This window comes from Microtus oregoni, unplaced genomic scaffold (assembly GCF_018167655.1).
Source record: "Microtus oregoni isolate MIOR12 unplaced genomic scaffold, Mior012 000009F_ref0000495, whole genome shotgun sequence".
Classification (NCBI taxonomy): Eukaryota; Metazoa; Chordata; class Mammalia; order Rodentia; family Cricetidae; genus Microtus; species Microtus oregoni.
The window spans coordinates 25804904-25826464 of NW_024543068.1; the positions used below are offsets into that span (position 1 = coordinate 25804904).

General features: G+C 42.2%; 2 protein-coding genes and 1 long non-coding RNA gene across 6 annotated transcripts in view; 2 read left to right on the forward strand and 1 right to left on the reverse strand.

Annotated features, from left to right (window-relative positions):
* Positions 1 to 10831, reverse strand: part of Arid4a (AT-rich interaction domain 4A) — a 69139-nt gene extending 58308 nt beyond the window's left edge. For 2 of the 3 annotated variants that reach the window (XR_005974828.1, XM_041658134.1), the window contains exons 1-5: positions 10646 to 10831; positions 9640 to 9697; positions 7560 to 7670; positions 4880 to 4945; positions 3543 to 3633 (exon numbers count right to left, since the gene is read on the reverse strand). Coding sequence is in view for 2 of the 3 variants with exons in the window: in XM_041658134.1 (XP_041514068.1) it covers positions 3543 to 3633; positions 4880 to 4945; positions 7560 to 7670; positions 9640 to 9645 (274 nt within the window). In the remaining variant the exon portion in view is untranslated. The remainder of the gene's footprint in view (positions 1 to 3542; positions 3634 to 4879; positions 4946 to 7559; positions 7671 to 9639; positions 9698 to 10645) is intronic. The other variant, XM_041658136.1, reaches the window with a different exon arrangement.
* LOC121452499 (basic proline-rich protein-like) lies at positions 9773 to 10810 on the forward strand. Its single transcript, XM_041658673.1, has one exon. The coding sequence runs from the start codon at positions 9773 to 9775 to the stop codon at positions 10808 to 10810; it is 1038 nt and encodes a 345-aa protein (XP_041514607.1).
* Positions 10832 to 11219: 388 nt separating the features above from the next.
* LOC121452215 lies at positions 11220 to 16842 on the forward strand. 2 transcript variants are annotated; one of them, XR_005974830.1, is made up of 4 exons: positions 11220 to 11299; positions 12309 to 12358; positions 15215 to 15303; positions 15896 to 16842. It is a non-coding gene; the product is annotated as an uncharacterized LOC121452215 (long non-coding RNA). The 2 variants fall into 2 exon arrangements; XR_005974829.1 differs by having other exon boundaries at positions 15215 to 16842.
* Positions 16843 to 21561: the final 4719 nt, after the last annotated feature.

Below are 21561 nucleotides of genomic sequence, written 5' to 3' on the forward strand. Positions count from 1 at the left end.
GGTGCATGACTTTAATCCCAGCACTCAGAATGCAGAGGCAGAGGATCTCTGTGAGTTCGAGGCCAGCCTGGTCTACAGAGTGAGTTCCATTACCATCAGGACTATCCAAAAGAGAAACCCTGTCTCGGAAAAAATAAATAAATAAATAAAAAGGAAAAGAAAAGGAAAGGAAAGAAAACACGGTGCTATTAAGACTAAAAACAACCCAAAAAACTAAAACCAAAAACAAAATTACAACAACAAAACTCCTCATATAAAGAATCCACCTAGCAGAGAGGTAATACTGAAGATCAAACTCAGGGCCTTGATAAGCAATTGCTCTCCACTGAGCCACATCTGGCCCCATAATCTCATCCAAACCTGTTATTCAGCTATGATAAAAGAGAATTACCTATATCACACTACAGATCTACTATCATTGATTAAGATGGTAACCTCATAGCATGACAGACCCTAACTCCTTATCTGATCACAACAGAAGGCCAGGTATGATCTTCTGCTTCACTCTCAAGGGTTCTGTGTAACTTCAGATCTCTGGAGGTCAAAGAAGGTCACAGGCCTTCTAAAGTGAGTCACACAGTTTTCTAAGCTACTAAAATATTTTTTTTAGAAATTTAAATAAAGAAAATCTGAGAAAAAAAACAATAAAACTCAATAGGTAGAAAATGCTCCTTTGAATACACTCTGACACACAAAGAGTAAGTTTCTGACCTGTGAGAGCTCACACACTTATTTAGCCATCTTTTATAATTGTAATTTCCTCATTGTCCTCTTATGGTCCTGGCCACATCCCTTTAAGGCCTTATTTACAGTGGGGTGGTACTTTGAGTGCACTTAAGTGGATACTGACTTTCAAAACCTTAACACTGACAGAGCAATCTTATTTATGCATATAAGTTAATAATTTTTGCTCTGTTCTTATAGTAGAGTCTCAAAGCCACGGCCTTGTAGATCAGTACTCTATCACTGAACTGGGATTCAGGTCCTCCCAATGATTTTTCATTTTTCCCCAAAATAAGTGTTTCTGCTTATATGGTCTGCCTTTCTCTTTCTTTTTTCCTTCCTCCCCCACTTCTTTGTAAGACTTACTTTATTAAAGATATATTTTTATTATTTATCTGTGTGTGGGAGGGGTGTGTGCATGTGAGTGCAGTCACCCACGGAGACCAGAGGCACTCAATATCCCTACAGCTAGTTACAGCCAGTTGTGAGCTGCCCAACAAGGGTGCTGGGAACTGAACTCAGGTCCTTTGGTAGAGCAGTAGGTCATTCTCTCAGCCCTATAAAATTTATTTATTAGTGGGGTGTGTGTGTGTGTGTGTGTGTGTGTGTGTGTGTGTATAGCCACAGCACAAGCAGGGGAAGAGAGAATATTTTGAAGGGTTAGTTTTCTTGACAATCATTCCAATTCAGCTGTCAGGCTTCCCTGTGTGGACCACTTCTGCGCACCGAGCCACCTCACTATCCCATATAGCATGTTTTCCATACATGTACTGTGTGCAGTAGAATCATCCAGCGTGTTAATAAAAAGAAAGCTGGCATTGCTATCCCTAGACCTGCTGAACTTAGGTCTGAGGGTCCTCATTTTATATTTTTTTAGATAACCAGTTGACTCTTACATACACTTAGATAGGCTTTGGTATCTCATCCATATGCAAGCTGGCTTTAAGTGCTTTGAGTAATTATCCAGCACAGAAGAGCACAGTAAATAATGTTCACTACTGACTTCTCTAGAAATGACAAAATGCTATTCAAGTAGAGGAAGACAGACTCATAATTCAATGGTTATGCTGGAATGCAAAAGCAGGAAATGTGAAAATGTACAGGAATTGATTCCGCAGAGCATAGGTAAGGCTTGACAATGAGCGCCACAGGGGGACTGATCAGGATCTGAGTACTTATAATATAATCTCGCACTAACTCTGCATCTACCAATCCTTTAGCCTCCATTAGTGCCTTGTTTACGATAGCACAGATCTATCAACTTCATCTCACAGTCAGTAGGAACTGCAGTTTTTAAATCCTTAAAAACTGTCAATAACGCGGGGTGGTGGTGACGCAATCATTTGATCATACCACTCAAAAGGCAGAGACAGGCGCATCTCTGTGAGGTTAAGGCCAACCTTGGCTACAGAGTGAGTTTCAGGACAGGCTCCATAGCTACAAAGAAACCCTGTCTCGAAAAACCAATAACCAAACCTAAACAAAACAAAAATCTATTAATACTAACAACTCAGTGCAATGAAAAACATCTTGAGAATTACAGTACATGAACCACCATGTTTGGTAAGCCAAAGAAGAATTAAAAACCTTTGAAAAAAGTACTTGGAAAGAGTAAATTGATTAAACTAAAAATATTTATCTAACTAGGTAAGGAAACTATAACACTATAATACTACACCAAGCTAGAAATGTAAGAACCAGCAAGGTTATGGGTGTTCGTGTAAATATCTTGGGTACAGCCACCTACGTGCTTACTCCCAGAGTACTGAGAGGCTAGAAACACCACTAGCTAGTCCACTCAGTAAACCTCAGTACTTCAAGGCAACTTCTAAGTTTTCGTTTACATGGTATTGTGACACCTGTTGCTTCTCACTGAAAGATTTTAGTTCTGTTTTGAGACAGGGTCTCATGTACCCCAGGTTGGTTTCCAACTCAGTATGTATCCAAGGACTGCCTCCAAATCAAGATCTTCTTGCCTCTTGAGTGCTGGGATTACAGGAATGAACCATCATACTCATAGGGTCTCACTATGGAGCCTTGCCTGGACTGAAACTCACTATGTAGACCAGGATGGCCTTCCAATCACAAAAACCCATCTGGCCCAGCTTCTGAACACTGACCATTAGCCACCACTCCCAGCTCACTAACTTATTTTAATGTATTTTCTCTGTGCTTTGTTTGCATGTACACCTGCACCTCAGAAGAGGGCATCAGACCCAAAGACAACTGTGAGCTGTCATGCGGGTGCTGGGAATTAAACTTGGGACCTCTGGAAGAGTAGCCTGTGCTCTTAGCCATCTAGTCTCCTCGCCATCCCTCACTAACGTTTTGTAAAGCCAACAAAGTTCACACACAGACAGATAAGTGAACTCACATTAACAGTAGGAGAATCCACTGTAGAGATCAAACACAAGGCTATGAGCACTAGGCATGACTGTCTAGCAGACCTTGTTACACCTTCACATTCTGCTCTAACACCTACATCATCTTCAGTGTGACAAGTGGCGGTGACTTCTGGTCAGTCCTGACTACAATTACAGAAATAACACTATAATACTGTCTCATGGAATGAAAAACATCAGACTTTCTGGAAGGCATAATGTTAAAGTAGGCCACAACAGAAGTACTCTTAGATAAAAAGTATAAATGCCCAAGCTATCTAAGTGTCCCCAGCTGAACATCACTACAATTTTAGCTAGCTATATGCAGTAAGTTCACGGGAAAGCATGTGCACTCTCTGCCAACACACACATCAGTGTATGTATAAGGAAGAGGTATGCACGCCTCCAGTGAACGCCATGTGAAAAGTTACTACTTACCCACGGTATACCAACTAGCATCTGTCAACTTGCTGATAATAGCTTCCTGGAAGGATCCATCAGATGTCCTTGTTTCAACAATAGCTCCGACCTAAAACAGGAAACCCAAATTTTCTTACAAGATTTAAACACAGATCAAACCATTCCCACTAAACTACATGAGTAAGAAACTTTTGATAAGCGCATAAGCTAGAATAAAGGAGAATTAACAGTTAGGATACTCATATCTTTATTATGTAATCTGAGCCAAGTTCTTTGGCGTAAGTAAGAGACTTGATGCTTGTATTTTACAAATTAAAAAGATAATTTGCAGAACCTAGGATTCAAATCCTGACTAAAAAATCTTACTTCAGAGTTTATCATATTGGATAATCTTCAATAAGCTTAACTATAACAAATGTCAAATCATAAGACAATAAAAATACTTTATTTTCTTTCACCAAAATATTGAGTATGGAATTCAACACTTATACCTAGAAACCTTTTAGATAAAGGGTTCAGTTAGAGAGAGAGAGGAACGGACCAGTTAACCTTCTTTCAGCTTCCAGACCTCTGTATTTCAGGTTATTAACAAAAGTGGTCCTTTGACATAACAAAGGTTCACTATATAAACAGTCAGAAATGGATGGAAAACACATATAGCTATTCATTAAATTGAATAATAAAACAAGCATATTTTATCTGGTAAATCAAAAGAAAAGTTTATGATATATGGCACGTTACAGGCATCGTCTTAAATATTGCAACAATGAAAAAAACAAAACAAAACAAAAAAACACAAAGGAATATATTCAAGCTGAGCATGCAGCACAGCCCCACAGGTAGATCTCTCTGTGAGTTCAAGTCCAGTCTGTTCCACAGACTGAGTACCAGGCTAACCAGGGCTACACAATGAGACCCTGTCTCAAAACAAACAAACTATATATGCATATGTATGTTTGTAATCAGTCCATGATCTCAAACCAAAAGGTAAGCGAAAGCATATCCTAACATATGTATGAAATTGCTCTGTCAGCCAAGCACAGTGTTAGACACCTGCAATCTCAGCACTCAGAAGGCAGAGGTCTGTGCTACAGTGTTAGGACAGCCTGGGCTATGAAACCATACTAAAAACAAAACAAAAACAAATTAAATAAATAAGTTATCCAGCTATGTCTGATGCTCTTAAAAGATACAATCATTGTAGTATCATAATTTACACTATTATATCGTTTGAATTTCGCTTTCTGATTAAACATTTGTATAAAAACATAAGTGTATGTACTAATGGAAAGTTTGATAAACTATGGCATTTGCCTGTTCATTATTTCTGATTCTGAACTGTTCGACATACGTACTCTTAAGGGACCCTTTACTTGGTCATCTTGCACCAACTGTGTTGTGTTATCCTGTTTCAACAACACCTGGAAAACAAAACAATCTCAGTTACTTTTTAAACAATGCCTCTGTAGTAACACTGCAGATGCCTCCTTAATACCCTGTGGTTACCTCTGGCGTAACAGTTATTACAGTGTCTTGTATTTATGTTTATTTTCTTTCTCATTAACTGTGAGCTCCTTGAGGGCTGGAGCCCTCTTTCATTACTATCCCCCTGGTAGTCAGCAAGTGTCAGTGCATATTACAGCCATTTAATAACTGCTTGCCAAATGAACAAACTATAGATTTATAACCCAGTGATACTACAAAGATGTAAAACTTCTTCTAGTGTATTTTATCAAGTCATAAAAGGTTTTGATTGTCACAAAATATTTTTAAAACCCTTCACTTTTTATTGCCTACTTAAAAACAGCTCTCATGGTCCTTAAGCCTTATGAGGTTAGGCCTGTGTTGCATGCCTTTAATCACAGTACATGGAAGGCTGAGAGAGGCAGGCAGATCTCTGTGAGTTTGAGTCCAGCCTGGTCTACAGAGTGAGTTCTAGGATAGCCAGAACTACACACAGAAAAACCCTGTCTCAAAAAACAAACAAAACAAAACAAAACAAACTTCTTATGATACTCAGAAGCAAGTCAGTCACTAATAAGCATTCCTTTCCAACACTCTTGCTCCTCATGGCTACCAAACGTACAAGAAAACGTCACAGCAGAGCAATTCCCCAAGTAACTCAAATTCTAGGTAACAAGTGTATTATGAGCCTTTCTAAAACAATCACTGAATTATTTTAGATAAACTGAGAGTCACAATAATTTTTTTAAAGGTTAAAACTGTCAAAGATTCTCAAATATTCAGTGTCCAATTTTATGGGTTACACAGTTAAAAGGCTTTAGGAAATGAAGAAGAAATAAAGATCAGCTGGCACCCGAACTAGCTTGATAGCGGATCTATAGCTGGGTCTGTTGCCTGCAAGAAGCAGTCATGTTCCCAACCCTTAAGGTTGGGCAGAAACTACCCGCAGATGGTTCCACTCAGAAGCTTTGAGATACAGTCCTGAGAATCTGCATCGTGAACGAGTTCCTAGGAGGGCTAATGCTCCAGCGCTAGGAGCCACGATCGGAGAATCAATGTTCTAGCTCATTCACTCGTTCATCCATTCATTCACTCACACACTCAACAAACTGAGTGATCAGAAGATATGAAGTACTACTGTAAGAATCAGGAGCAGACACTCTTCAGATGTCTTCTGCTTCATATGGTATTTAACTCTGATAAGAAAGCAGAGATGTAACTGAATAAGGCATAAAACAAACTGTAATACATGATACAGCAATAATAACAATAATGTTATGACAGTTACAACAGAATATGGAAGCCTACAGAAAATATTTGGGGGCTGGAGAGATGATGGCTCAGAGGTTAAGAACTCCAGCTGCTCTTCCAGAGGTCCTGAGTTCAATTTCCAGCAACCACATGGTAGTTCACAACCACCTAATGAGATTTGGTGCCCTCCTCTGGCATGCAGGCATAACACTTTATACATAAGAAATAAATCTTTAAGAAATAAAATCAAATACTTGGAGTGCTAGCAAGGACTTTCTTAAACTATATTTTATGGCTCTAGAATGCTGAAAATACTTATATACACACAGATATTCTTGGATTTCCATTAGAAGGACACTGAGAACCACAGAATGGGGATGTTGCTCAGGTGGTAAAGGTAGCTTGGCATGAGTGAGGATGTGAGTTCTATTCTCGGCACCATAAAAACCAGGTGTGGTGCCTTATGCCTCTAATTCTTGAGGGTGGAAGCAAGAGGATCAAGTTCTAAGTCATTCCCAGGTACTTAGGGAGTTTGAGGTCATTCTGGGCTACCTAAGACCCCACCTCAAAAAAATAAAAAATATAGATTGGAAAATTTTCTACAGAAAAACAAAATACGTTAACAGATTTCTGAAAAATTGCAGGTATTTATTTACCTGTCTTTCTCTACATTTCCTCCTGTATTTCCAAATTCTATAGAGGAATACATTAACTTCTGTGGTCTGGTCTTAAAAATCAACCTTCGGGCCAGGCATAGTGGCTCATCGTGGTCATTAGTATTCAGGAGGCAAAGGCAAGATGATCGCCAGAATTTGTCTGAAAATGGCACAGACAGACCGACGGACAGACAGACACACACACACACACACACACAACCTCAACTCCTGGAATTACTTTGAACATTATCTTGAAAACATAATTTTACTACACTGTTCTTCCTAATCACTGAAACTGTCACTGATTAAGAAAAAGGAGAGACCAATGCATAAGTACATTACCACGAACAGGAACAATTCAGACAATACAGCTTGTGTTTTGATATTCTGGAATCAGTTCTCAGTTTGAGCCCTTTATCTTTCAATTCTCAATACACTTTGTAAGTTCAGAATATAATGGCGCTTGCTCGCAGCACTGATTCAACAGAAAGGCTGATAAACTGCAATCTCTTCAATGTCCTTAAAGAAACTGCTGCATGACAGGAGTGACTCTTGACAGGAGCCCAGCCTTCTGTCACTCGCAGCACACCAAATAAACCTGTCTATTTTCCACGGACAACAACAACCAAAGTCTTGGCTGTCTCAAGAGTCTGCAGCGTTTTACCTTGACTTTCACCAGCCTTTTCACAGTCTTGATCTTCGCCTCACAGAAGGCTCCTCGGTACTTGGCACTGACGTCAGTTCCCACTGTCAGGTAGGCAGGCTCATCTGCCGCCTGAGGAAAGAATGGAAATCCTGATGTCACTACAGTTCTCCCCTATCCCACCCGCCAACAGCATCAAAGGGTCTACATTTAAAGTCACTGGAACATTAAAATTACTTGCATATTAACCGTGGTAATTCAGGGAATACTCCTAAAGCAGACACCTTATTAACACTATTTCATTTTATATATTAATTTCCAGATGCTGTAAAATGTTTAAAGTTGCACTTGGAAACTGCTGGTAGGAAAAAAAATGATTTAAGATGTTTTGCAAAATGTTACAATTTAATATATAGGAAACAGAAAGATAAGAAAACATAAGGAATGTATTTATATTAAAAGTCTCATAAATTTTATTAATTTGGGGCCTCCAGGTAATTCTGTTTTAAAAGAAATATTGCTATAAAATTACTATTAACAAACACATAATTAAACATTCAATGAGACAACTTCATGAATGCGACATCTTCTTTTGCTTGCTTTTGAGACAAGGAGCAGGCTGTCTCTAACTCCTAAATCTGGGGACAAGCCAGGGCCACCAAGCCTGGCTAAGGCAGTATTTTTTGATACAGTGTATCTCTACAGACAACAGAGCAAGGAAACTCTTCCAGAAAATGCACTGGCTGGAGGTTGTCAATCTGAAAGGCTTAAGTCTGAATTGAACTAATGAATGAATTTATAAACTGATAGCTATAAGACTATAACCATACCCAGTTTACAATATTAATCTTCTCAATATACTTAAGGAGATTTTAGTAAGAAACATCCACTTACAAAAAACTGATCATGATCAGAATTATACATTGAAACATATGAGAAACCTCTATTTACAATTCCTTCACAGTAAAAGATGACTGCTATCTTGGGCTATCATTTTACCAATTTCAAAAGCTGTATGTATTTATACAATTCAATTAAAATTGTAAGTGCAAAAAAAAAATCAACGTAGACTTTAGCCAAATATTTTAAGTCAGAAACAATTTTTCATTTTCTCAAGCAATAATAAAGGAAGTTCTGTCTCTCCAAAACAAGAGAATGAGAGAAAGTTTGAGAATTTCACAAAGTAACATACTTTAACAATCAGGTATGTTGTGTATGCCTTGGAGAGAGGCAGGAGGCTCTCGTTCCATGCCAGCCTGGGCTGCAGGACAGTCTCCAATAAAGACAAAAACAACTACATATTTCCTATATGTAACATACATATGCACACAGAACGGTAAGAACAACATAGATCATGTACTTTGAGACGTCAGTCCACTTAAAAAGAATACAAACTGAAGAGGAATACTTTTTGGCAAGTAAGTATCTGACCAGAAACAGCCAAGGGCCACAGGATCCTAATGTTAGGAAAACTTCCTTTCCCTTTAAACAAGCAGACAGCGACGTTTGTAAGACTAGGATGCTTCAAAAAATTATCCATGAAATGCATGTTTTACGAGGTAAACTATGAAGACTAAACTAACCAGGTTAAACACAGTCGTCACCTGAATTTACTTTATCTGAAGAAGAAATATCCAGAACTATCTCCCTTACTCAAAATACACATCATTTCTTTTAGAAAATGGCACTGGCTGTGGAAAGGGGGAAGTATTTTTTTTTTTTAAAAAAAGCAAGAGCAAAACAAAAAGACTCCAAGAAACCAAAGCAGGACAAAAGCTTTACTTCTAGAAAGGTGCTGCCAACACAGGAAGTGTTTGAGAATCGAAAAGGCTGCACCGACCTTTTCCAAAGTGCTAACTGCTAGAGAGAGGGCTGAACTGCCTGCATTTACACACACACACACACACACACACACACACACACACACGCACACACGCACGCACACGCACACACACACCACCCATTCACACGTCATTTTCCTGAAAGTGCTGCTTAGTAGAGAAATCAATTTCGAGTTCACAAAAAGCTGCCATTCCACAACAGCCGCCTCGCGACTGGCATCGTCCAGGGCACAAGGCTGCGAAGAGTTAGTTCCACTTACCTTCATCTTGACTGGTGACCTGTGGGGTTCCAGCTTCCACGAGTTCTCTTCCCGGTCCCTAGAGCCCAGGCAGGCGAAAGAGAGGCAAAGGATAAGTCCAAGGCGGGGTGCGACGGGGAAAGAAAGTAAACAAATGCCGGCGGGGAGGGACCAAGCACCGCGGCCCGGGGGCAGACCCCCGACGGGCGGCCGCTGCGCAGCAGGCAGAGAGCAGAGCCCCACGCGCGCCAAAGGGCAGCGTGTCCCGCCCCTGCGCCGCCGGACAGCCCACCGCGCCCCCGCCTCGCCGGCCACTCGGAACCCCGCGCCCCAGCCTCGAGAGTCCGCGCCCCGCCGGGCCCCGACTCTAGCGCGCGCCCCGCCTCCGCCGCTCGGCCCCCTTGGCCCGCCCCGGCCCGGCCCGGCCCGCGGCGGCGGCAACGGAGTGTCACGGCGCCATTGCTCTCCTGCCTCCGCGCTGCACCATGTCACGAAGGAGAAGCGCTCCTTCACCCGGGGGGCAGAGGCGGCGGCCTGCGTGCGGCGGCCGGCGCGGGGGGACCCGGCGGGGGAGGCGCGGGGCGGGGAGGCGGCCGGACAGGGTGTGGGAGGGGAGCGAGCCGCACCGCCGCAGCGGCCGCCTCCTCCCGCGCCCGCCTCAACTTTTTTGTACAGCCCGGGAGAGGCGCGGGCCCCTAGCCCCGCGGTCCTGCCGCGGTTCCCCGCCGAGGACACGCAGCGGAGTTGGGGGGCCGGTTCCCCCCGGCAGCCCGCTCCTCCTGGAGCAAACTTAGCGGCGCGGCCAGCCCCACAGCCATTTTCCCGGGGAGGCGACCGAGGCGGCGGTGTCCGCAGTTGCCGCCTCGGCTCCCGAACCCGATCGCTGCCCGGTACTCTAGGCACGGCCCGCCCTGCATCCCCCTCCCCGCCTGCGGAGCTCCCAACTGCACCGGGACCCCATCACGGCAGCAGCTGCTCCCGCCGCTTCGCCCATTCAGCGGCCCCCGCTGCCCCGTTGCCCACCCACCTACTGCGAGTGCAGCGCGCTGTCAGCTCTCCAGTCCGCCGCCCTACCGACCGCCGTGGGCCCCCGTCCGGGAAGCACCGCTCCCGGCCGCAGCGGCAGTTCCTGCGCCGGGTTCCCCACTCGCCCCGATTTACTGCCACAATCCACCAAATAACAAGCTGTTGAGCAGACTCGCTTCTACACGAACTCCTATTGGCTGCTCATGACGCCGAAGACCTTCGGATTGGAGCTCGCTGTCTGCTTTTCTCATTGGATATGGCTGTGAAACTTCCATGATTGGTGCGGAAAACAGCAGGTAGGACATCGTCCACTTCTGATTGGCTGTGTTCGGACGTTCACGTTATTGGAGGAAAGGGGATTGAGTAAGAGAGCCCGGAAAAGTGATTGGAAGAGCCGACTCCGGATGTGCTTGACTGAGCACTGATTGGAGAACAGAGGGGTCAGGAAGAGCAGTTCCGCACGAGGATTGGGCGGTGGTGTGTCCCATGGAAACGGAATCCAGAACTGCAGCCAGGGCTTAGCTCGGGGGCGGAGCCGGGTCTTCCCTAGGCGCCTGCGCTTAGCCGGTTTCCCGGCGCCATTTTGTCCCGGCAGCAGCGACCGCAGCTCTATCCCATTTTCTGTGTCTGGAGGCGAGGAAGCGGACTCTGTCCGGTAGGTTTTTGTCTCTACGGCCCCGGCTTACCATTCGCTCCAGAGCAACGCCTAGCGAAGCGTGATGGAGCCGCGAAGCCCTCCGAAAGGTCTTTTATTGAAGGTTCCAGGGTGTCCGGTGGCCTCGGGGGTGGCGCAGCTCCGGGAGCACCGGAAATGAGGGCAGCCATGGGAGCATCTGTCCGGTGGTGCAGCGGGGATGGGGGGTGGAGGAAGGGGGCGAGGCCGGGGCACACGTGTGGCTTTCTGAGCTGAATCCTTTGCGCCCCGTTTCTCCGGGTGGCGAAGTTGACCGGCATCGTCCCCCGGAACAAGCTTTTCCTCCCTTTGAAATGTGTTTGAAAACTGACACGCGGTCTTTAGTCACCAGGGGCCCAAGGGCAGCCTTCCTGGTTGAGACGGAGGAGGTGTGGTTTCTAGAAACGTCCTGCGTGGGGGGTAAAGGTATTTCCTCCAACTCTGAAACTATGAGGAAACGTGGAAGCTCTGGCTTTCGGAATGCTGAGGAATGTACCTGCCAGGACAGACGCTGCTGCTGCTGCTGTTGCTGCTGCTGCGACACGCGACTCTTGTCACTACATGAGCCCTGTGCTATGGGTTTTTGGTTTTGGGTGTTTTTTGTTTGTGTTTTTTTGAGTAATAGTGGTTCTGGAAGGACCGAAATTTTCTTAGATGAAAGGATTCTCCAGACCCGACAGACGTGGGCTTATTCGTCAGCACCTTGTCTGGTTAAATGAGACAAAAATTTAACTGTTGGGATTACTAGTAATCGCTTGTATGCTAAAATGTTAACCACACTAAATTTGACCAATAAAGGACATCTTAACTAAAGCCAGATCAACTTTTTATTGATGACCCATTTTTCTCAAGTTTATTAAGGCTGTCAGGTGTATTTCGGTCATTTTCCTAAGTGCCCTAGTCGTGACTGTTTTAAGTCTTACTGCTTGTTTTTGGTGATGTTCAAAACTAGAGCGAGTAACCAATTCATTGAGGATTTCTGTTCTTCTAGAGTTATGCTGAAGACAACAGACACCTCCCCGAAAACCCAGAGTACCACAGGTGACTATTAATGTATATTGAATTTTTGTGAATTGGGAAAGTGGGTGTGCTGAGAAGGTTTTCTGTAGACTACCACAAAAATGTACAATAGGAGTGGTTGTTGGAAGGTTTTGTTAGTTCAGGCTTTCAAAGGAGTTGGTTTAATATAGCTTCCTGATGTTAGACCGGAATGAAATCCAGAGATAAAGCCATCCTAGGTATTTAGGTTCATCCTTTTCTGGTGTTCTTTCTGAACTTTGGTTTTTTTGAGACAAGATTTCGGTATTCCAAGCTGGTCTGGATCTTGCCGTGGCCTTGAAGTAACCAGGTAGCCAAGGATGACCTTGACCTGATCTCGCCTCAGCCTAACCGCGTCACTGCCCAGCTATTAAAAACGGACTTTAAAACATTCAGGGCTTTAAGTCAGAATCTGAATATTCTCTTGAAAAGTCTTTTGAGAAAGATCCTTTTAGTGAGTGTTTAGGAGTGAAGGTTTTTGGTTTTCTGTTGTGGTTATTCTGTTTTGTACTTCTGTTCCTCCCTGGTGGTAATCACACACAGATAATTCCACTATTCAGTTTTAGAGATACATGATTTACTTCATTGTGCATTTGAAAATTAATGATAAATAAAGTAAAAATCTCTTGTAGTTTCTCCACCAAATCATTAAAGTTTATTCTGTATTCATAGGATTCGGAATGATTTTTTTAAATGATTTTATTCTTAAAGATACAGTTGCGTTCGTCTTGTTACTTACTTTTTATTAAGAAAAAAATTAGGAACCTCAGAAGTAGTTTGCCTATAAAACACATTCCATGGATATCTGGGATAGATGAATCATAATCATGCCTTAAAGTTTTGCTTGTGCTGGGACTGGATGCAGGCCCATGGGCAGCATGACAGGCGGGTGACTTCCAGTGAGACGTTCTGTCAGCTGATGCACCTTGATTTGTGAGAGCTTTCCTGTTTCTTTTTCTGTGGTAGCTAGTGACAAGCCTTGAGTTTTACAAAATGTTAATGCCTAAAAACTAATAGCAATGGCTAAAATTTTGAGGTTTCTTGGTTTTGACAACCCTGGCTCTTCTTTGGAATAGATTTTCAGAAGTGAGAACTCAAAACAATCTCTGCAGTCTTCTGTTTATTCCTACTTACTTAGGCCAGATTTCCCTCTGTTCCCTGAACTGGCCCAGTACTCCTACCTAGACCCAGAAGTCTTTCCCACCTCAGCTTCCCTACTAGCTAGTTCTGCAGTTGTTATCCCTACAAATGTCGTAATCTTCATGCTGTACAAACAGTAAACTGGAAATTATTTCTTGGACCATAAGAATAATCCCTAAAAGTTTCTAATTTTTTATTTTACAGTACATGAGGTGTTACTGCATTTAAACATTTTGCTGCCCAGAAACTGACAGGGTATACAAAAACTAGTTACTACCTTAGAGGCTTCCCTAATGTTTCCACACAAAGAGTAGGTTCTTCTCGGGGCTCTGGTAGCCTTATAGGACCATTAACATACTTTTCACCCACTTTCTTGACACTCATTAGCTGTTTGCTAGGGGTAACAGCTGTATACCTAGTACGTGTGTATAAACATAAATTGTATGTATATTTGTATACAAAATATATGGAACAATAAGATACTGTATCTAACAGTAATTCTGAAAATGTTTTCACATCCTCTCTTGATCAAATTTTTAATCTTACAATTTAACTGGTTTTTTGATTGTTAACACTATATGGATTGGAGGCTGGGAAGATGGCCTAGTGGGTGAGTGATACAGAGCTGTGTGTTGAGCATGCCGTTACTACATTGCTCAGTGACTAGGCAGGATGATCCCTGAGGCCTTGATGGCCTGCCTCTGTAGCCAGTCAATGAGCTTTAAGTTCTAGTCAGAAAGCCTGTCTTTCACACACAGTAGACAGTGATACAAAAGGCCCCTGACATCATTTTTTGTACCTCGGTGCCTCATGTTCTCGCAGTCATACACTTCACACACAGTATGAAGATGGAGAAAACCCAGTTTAAGAATATATCAGCTGGGCCTGGTAATGCAACCCTGTAGTTGAGCACTTTGGAGATAGGGCGTGAGGCCATTCTAGGCTACCTAATGAGATCTTGACTCAGAAAGAAAAACAAAAGAAGAATGTATCAACATGCTTGCCCTAGACCTTTACTGAATTGTTGTGTCATGTGTAAATGAAATAACTCTGGATAAACTGATTTGAAAGACATTTAGAGATTCCAGTGAGAATGTAATTAGCTGCCCTGTGTGCTATTCTTACTGAACGCTTTTATGCTTTTTAAGAATTTATTTCAGGGAATGGTGTGTATGTGCCATAGTATCTGGGTGGTCAGAGGACAGCTTTGGGAGAGTGGGTTCTCTCCATCTCCATCCTTGTAGGCGCCATGGCTCAATCTCAGTCATCAGGCTTAGCAGCCCCTTCCTGAAAAATCATCTCCTCGGCCCTGGATATTTAGTTATTGTTTGCCCACTTACGTCCTTACAATTGCTGGTTTTTTTGTTTGTTTGGTTGGTTTTTGGTTTTGTTTTTTTAATTGCAATAGGGTTTTACTTTTTTCTGAGGCCAGTCTCAAAATTCTAGGGCTCAGAAGACCTCCTGTCACGGCATCCAAAGTAGTGGGAACTATTCCTGTGCATACCCCGTGATTCCTTGCTTCCACTTTCAATTAATATTTTTATCACAGGACACTGAACATTGTGTGTTTTGCTTGATTCTTTTACTCTTCATTTAAAATAGCATGATGTAGAAAGTTTGTATTGGTGAAGAGAGTTCATAGGCAAAATAATTTTTAAAATAACTGTATGTTCTGGGTCGAAGGTGAAACATGCTCAAAATGCAATCTTTGTCTTTCAGAATGACCCTGACTTTTGTGGGGAAAACCCAGGTGCTTCGGCTCTAGAAGACCTAGGATTTGTTACTTGTGCTGAAAAGTTCTGGTTCTGGTTTGTAATTTTACTTCATCTTTAAGTGAATGAGGTTGGCCATGTTATATGTGTATGCGTGTGTGTACTTGTGTAACTTTTTAGAAGACAGTTATTTGTATATGTTGAGAAGTAGATTTGATTCAACTGGGTTGAATATAGCTGCTTCCCAAAAGATTGAGTTTTGGAGGGGATTACATAATTTTAATCAGACTTTTATTTTGGGCACCAGGAATGTCAGTATTAATTGTAAGAATGCTTTACATACACAAGGCTCTAGGCTGAAAAGCCAGAACAGGTGCTATTGTTGGTAATTTTAAAGCATTCTTTCTAGAATCTACATGGATGATCTTTTGCCCTGTTGGACTTTGCTGTTGGTTTTATGACCACATGAATGAGAGTTTTCATTCACAAGCAGTTCAAACTAGAATGACAGCATATTGCAGGGTAGGGATTAAAGCAGATCTGGGTTACTTAATGACATTTCTCCAAAGAGCTATCCCTAGGAAGCTTAGTGTAAATAAAATAAATAACATAATTAAACATGAAGAGGTAATCTGAATACTTCAAAAGATTTAAACAATTAGAGTTTTTTCTTTTTTTGTTTTTCGAGACATTATTTGTCTGTAACCCTGGATGTCCTGGAACTGCCGCAGCCTTCTGAGTGCTGAGATGAAAGGTGTGCACCATCATGCCCAGCTGGTTATTGTTAAAGATTTAAATAATGGCTCCTGGTGAAAGAAAGATCAGTGGAGGTTCAGTATACAGTATACAGTCAGCTCCAGAGACATTGAAGAAACATTCCTTTAAGCAAGCAGGATCTGGGGCTAGTTAAGTGGGAGATTGTGAGCAAGAGTGATTGAGAAAAGCTGTTTCAGATGGTAGACCAGTTGGGAAAGGATGCCTGGCAAAAGACAAGGTCGGGAAAGTGAGGAGGCCTGTGATGTCAGAGTTATAAGACTCAGCTGCACAGGAGAATCCTATGGAGCATTTGCCCTCTGCGGTCAAGGGTTTTTCCTCTCCCATTCAGTAAGTTTCCTTGGCTTTGCTGACAAGTATATGGGCACCCTACCAGTGACTGTACACTCCTGAAGAAAATGTTTCTCCCTCTATGAGGTGTTAACTCTATAAATACTCAGGGAGGAACTAGACCCCACGAGACCCTCTCTCCCTTAACAGGATGTTGACAGACCCAATCCTGTTCAGATATTGAGTACAGATAATCTTAGCTATCATGAGTTCAAGGGTACAACAGCCAGGTCAGTGTTCCATTATCTCTTGGCTTCCTCTGGCGCTTACATTCCTTCTGCCTCTTCTGTGAATGTGCTGTCAGAGCTGAGCACTCTACAGTCACTTATTCTTAGCACTTGCTAGCTAGCCTTCCCGTAGAGCTTGGAGGAAGCACAAGGAGACCACCCTGTGGTCTCTGCCAAAATACCTGTGTGTGACTTGTACGTTAGCCCTTGCTTCCTCTACAGTCTAACTCTTTCAGAGTCTCCTATGGTTTTAAAATAGCCAATGAAATTATATGTTGCCACATATGGGAGGCAAAGAAACAAATATCATGCAAAAGACTGTAAACAGTTCAGTCTAATCTGTGCAACCACAAATAAAAACTGTTTAACTGAAGATGCCTTCGTGTCCCGTCTCTTTGTTCATAATCCCACATTTCTTGGTGGTTCTGGCTGGGATTTGGTGATGATTATTTCACCTCCCTTTTCACCAGGGTGTGAGTCATGGTGTCCATCCTGTTGTGCCAGGGCAGAGACCCCTGGTGTACATCAAAACCTGGTAAGTCCCAGGAACCAGAAGAGGGGCCTGACCACTTCCTGGAACCCCAGGACTTGCCCAAGTAGTTCATACAGATTGGACTTCTACAGTAGCATGGTGGGCTGTTAATGTGTGAGTATGTTTGGATGAATTGGACGAGGAACTTGCCACACAGGCCAAAGCAGTAGCTCCAGTTGCCTGCAGTCCTCAGACTAGGATGGCCTTACTGGTGTCCCAATGCTGAGATATCTAGCTCTGATCCTCTAAGACTAAGGAACTTAAAGCATCCCCAAGAGGGTGTGGCTAGTAATGAATAGAGAAAAGGTTCATCCTCTTTCCTTCCCTGCTCTTCTCATGTGTTCAGAGTTGTTATAGGGATTTGGTACCCGTTCCCTGTTGGCTAGACGTATGCAGTTCTTTACGATTTAGTGATGGCAGGCCTGATTAGAGGAAAATTATAAAAAGCAGACTAGCAAAGATAAAATGCAGACCAGAACCTGAGAAGCCTGTTCTAAAGAGTTGTGCCCCTTGTCAGAGTGCCATCAGCACCTGCACCATCCACTCCTGCAGCAGCTGAAACTCCATCTGAGGCCATATATTCCCGAGGCTACTAGGGTCTCTCACTGGAAACCATTCCAGAGCTGCCTCTTTAACTTCATGCATTCAGGTTTAAAAGCACAGGGGCCCAACCAATACTACTATTCTGCAAAGATCTTCAAGGTTCTTAGCCACTGCTGTGGGGAAAATCTCAACCAGGAGCCTTTAAAGGCATCTAGTAAGCCCTTACTAAATAAAGTGCCTTACTAAATAAAGCTATACACAACTACTACCCAGTTTCAAGTGTTGTAGCTTCAAAATTGAGATACAAATCAGTTGCACCTAGAAAGGCCTATAATTGTTTATATAGCAGTAGGAGAAGAATTCATGAGAGTCAGTCTCTTGGGTTTTTGGTATGTTTGATATGTTCCTGAATCACCAATGCTAAGAGGCAACTTACAGATTTATATTTAGTTATCTGATACTTCAGTAATCACCAAGAAAAAAAAATTTCCCTCAAACCAAATGTAGTTCTATTATATTTATTTTTACTTTAGGAACTTCAAGGGTTTCTCTGTGTGGCCCTGGCTGTCCTGAAACTCATTCTGTAGACCAGCTGACCTTGAACTCACAGAGATCTGTCTGCCTTCCAAGTGCTGGGATTAAAGGCGCCACCACCACCTGGCCTTTTAACTTTCAAAAATGTTATTTTCTATGTAACATTATAAGGTGCGTCCAGTGTCTGTATACTTTGATGGCTCTGGTACTGTTTTGGTCAGGGTGCAGGGAAGGGGATTTTATGTAATGAAGCTGTCTTCCTGTTTCTTCTGTGTCATGATACTGAAACCAAATTTGCTGGTTTTCTCCCAAGTTTGAAGTTCTGCATTTTATCACGGTCAGAAAGAACTAGGCTGTTCCCAGTAAATATCTCAGCCACAAATTTTGCTTCTCTTTGCCACTGTGTACTTCCTGTTTTGTCAGTTTCCATTTAGGGAAAAGAATGGATTTTAGGGTAAGCTAGTTGGGCTTCACATTTAAAACTTCTGAAGTTCTCTTGGAAGACATCCACATATCTGGGGGATGGAAGGGGATAGCACTTTATTTCTCCAACAAAGTTTTTTCAGAAAGCTTCATTTGACTTTGTCATGAGACTGCCAGGAGGGAATAGAAACTTTTTGTTGTCTTTGTTGTCAGTTTCTAGTGTATGACTTGCCAGCCCTTTAGGCTTCCCTATTGAAGGTTTTGAGTTTGGGAATGAATTGGGTTTCCCTGGAAGGATCTGTGTTATTTTAGTGGATGTCCATAAACTGGTAAGTGCTGCATTCTGTCACATTTTCTCCACTTAGAGCAGGTACAAGTCAAAGTTCATAGGTTAGTTAGAATGCAAATGGCTACATTTTAAGTCTGGGCTGTCTTTTGAATGTGAGTCACTGTCAAGTCATTGTGAAGTTCATTTGCAACTGACATAGTGAGTTGCAGACCTGTTATTTGTCACTCCTTAACCCTAAAGTTGCCTACCAAGCTACTTGTTAATAGAGCCTAACTTATACTGCAAACCAAACTCTGATTGCTCTCCGGAAACACATTCTTCTACAGTAGGGGACCCAAGCTTCTTAAAAAATTTTCTTAGACCAAATTAAACTGGTCTGCTTTAAGCCAAAATGTTATCTACGTAGCTTATCAATTTTAAAAAGTACTTTTTGCTGGGCGGTGGTGGCGCACGCCTTTAATCCCAGCACTTGGGAGGCAGAGGCAGGAGGATCTCTGTGAGTTCGAGGCCAGCCTGGTCTACAAAGGGAGTTCCAGGACAGGCTCCAAAGCTACAGAGAAACCCTGTCTCGAAAAACCAAAAAAAAAAAAAAAAAAAAAGGTACTTTTTAAGTCCCTCACCATTAATGAACAATAATGTAATTTCCTCCTTATTGTTCCCTGGCCTCCTGTCCACCTTCATGTTGAAATGTTCCCTTAACACCCTTGTGGTACCCTCTTTGGATGCCTAAGTTGAATCTAAATATTTGAACTCTTTTCTTCTAGATACGTCTCCCTTTTTTCTAGTTACTTATGTATTCTTACTTATGAAATATATTTCTCATAAAATTACATGAAGGTTATTTTCCCAAATATCCACCATCCCCTACTGTTTACTTAATAATAAAAAGCATTATCTGTAAAGCATTTTCTGTTGTCCTCTTCTACTGTGATGCTGAGCTCCCCTTTGTAATACAGACCTGCCATCCTAGTACTAGAGAGCATGAAGGAGTACCCCTAGTTCCTGGAACACAGCAGCAGCAATAAAAAGGCAAATCAAATATTCTATAACAATGACTTAATGAGGAGTCTAAATCCTACTAATCTCAATTCTAGTACTTCCTTATATTAAGCCTATACTAAAATAATTTCTGTTAAACTCAAACTCAGAGACACAGATATCAGTGGGTCTCAAATACCGGTGTGTTCAAAAAAAGAATTATATCAGGTATTTATTCAAAATAAAGATTGCCAAGGCGAAGATAGATGAACTCGGGTCTGTAGAGAATTCTAAAGTTGGTGGTCTCAGAACCAGTTTGAAAAGCATGCATTTCCCTCATCTTAGTCTTGGTTTTGTGTTCTTGTATATATGTCATACAGGCAGGGCTCATACCTGTATCTAACATGTAGGAGGAGAAGAGGAGGCCATCCTGTCAAGATTACCCCCTCCCAAAAAAAAAAAAAAGATAATTTAGTCTACTTTAAGTATCATCTCAGAAGTTTTTACCATTTATTATTGGAATTTGTGCCTATTCTGAATTTCACTCATTGGAAAGCTCATCTAACAAGTGTTCCAGAAACTCCTAGATCCCTTTCATGTTTGCTATAATTTATGTCTTCCGGTTCTCAAAGCACACATTTGTCTCTGACTATATACATGTAACTTATATATACACAATAATACACATCTTTGTGATAGTCCTTGGTAGTGGTCATAAAATGCTGTCTGGGTTTTTTTACTGAGAAAAGAACTGGACTTTTTGTTTTTGTTTCTGGTTTTTTGGAGACAAGGTTTCGCTGTAGCTTTGGTGCCTGCCCTGGAATTCACTCTAGATTAGCCTGGCCTCGAACTTAGAGAGCCTCTGCCTCCTGAGTACTGGGATTAAAGGCGTGCACCACCACCAACCAGCTGCAGTACACACTTTTAACTCAAGAAGCAAAGGTAAGCAAGGAAGCATAGTGAGACCTCCCCCCAAAGATACAATATCTAGTGTATCTTTGGATAAAATATAAAGCAAGGTTTACTAATTTAAAAAACAAATTATCCACTGTACCTAGGACTCTAATAAAATGGATCCCAGGTGGACCACAGCTACCTAGCTGATTTGAAAGAACAATGGCTTTCGTTTCCTTAGTTCCCATATAATGAAGCTTTTAAGTCTAGCTTATTGTGGTATGGTAAAATACAGCAAAACCTTTATGAACTTCCCAGATTCATCCTTTGCTAAATATAATTAAGATATAGGATATTTCCAACACTAGGTAAAGGTGACTTTGCTTAATTTTGTCATTCCATCTCAAGAATCACTGATTTGTGTTTCTAGTTTCGCTTTCTATGAAATCACATTAGAATGCTGCAGTATGAATCATGCGGTTTGAGAGTCTGCACAGCATGCATGTGCAGGTCAGAGGACAACTGCCAGGAATCTCTCTTCCACCAAGGGCTCCAGGATCAAAACCGGACTGTCAGGTTTGCAGGGCAAATCTTGCTGGTCCTCCCTGCATTCATTTTGTAGGAACACTGAGTTATACATTCAGTGTTACACTGTAAGAAACTCCCAAGTTATTCCTTTAACATTCCTGTTAACCTTGTGCTATTGCCAATGCTTTGGTATGCTCAGTTGTATAGAATATTTCTTTTCAAATAAGTGTTATCACATTAACTGAGTTCCTTAACAAGAAACTGTAAAGTGCTGGAATTAAGTGTGTGGTACCATCCCTTGC

Excerpts from the sequence above, each read along its gene's own strand:
- LOC121452499 (XM_041658673.1), top strand. The coding sequence starts at position 9,773 with ATGCCGGCGGGGAGGGACCAAGCACCGCGGCCCGGGGGCAGACCCCCG.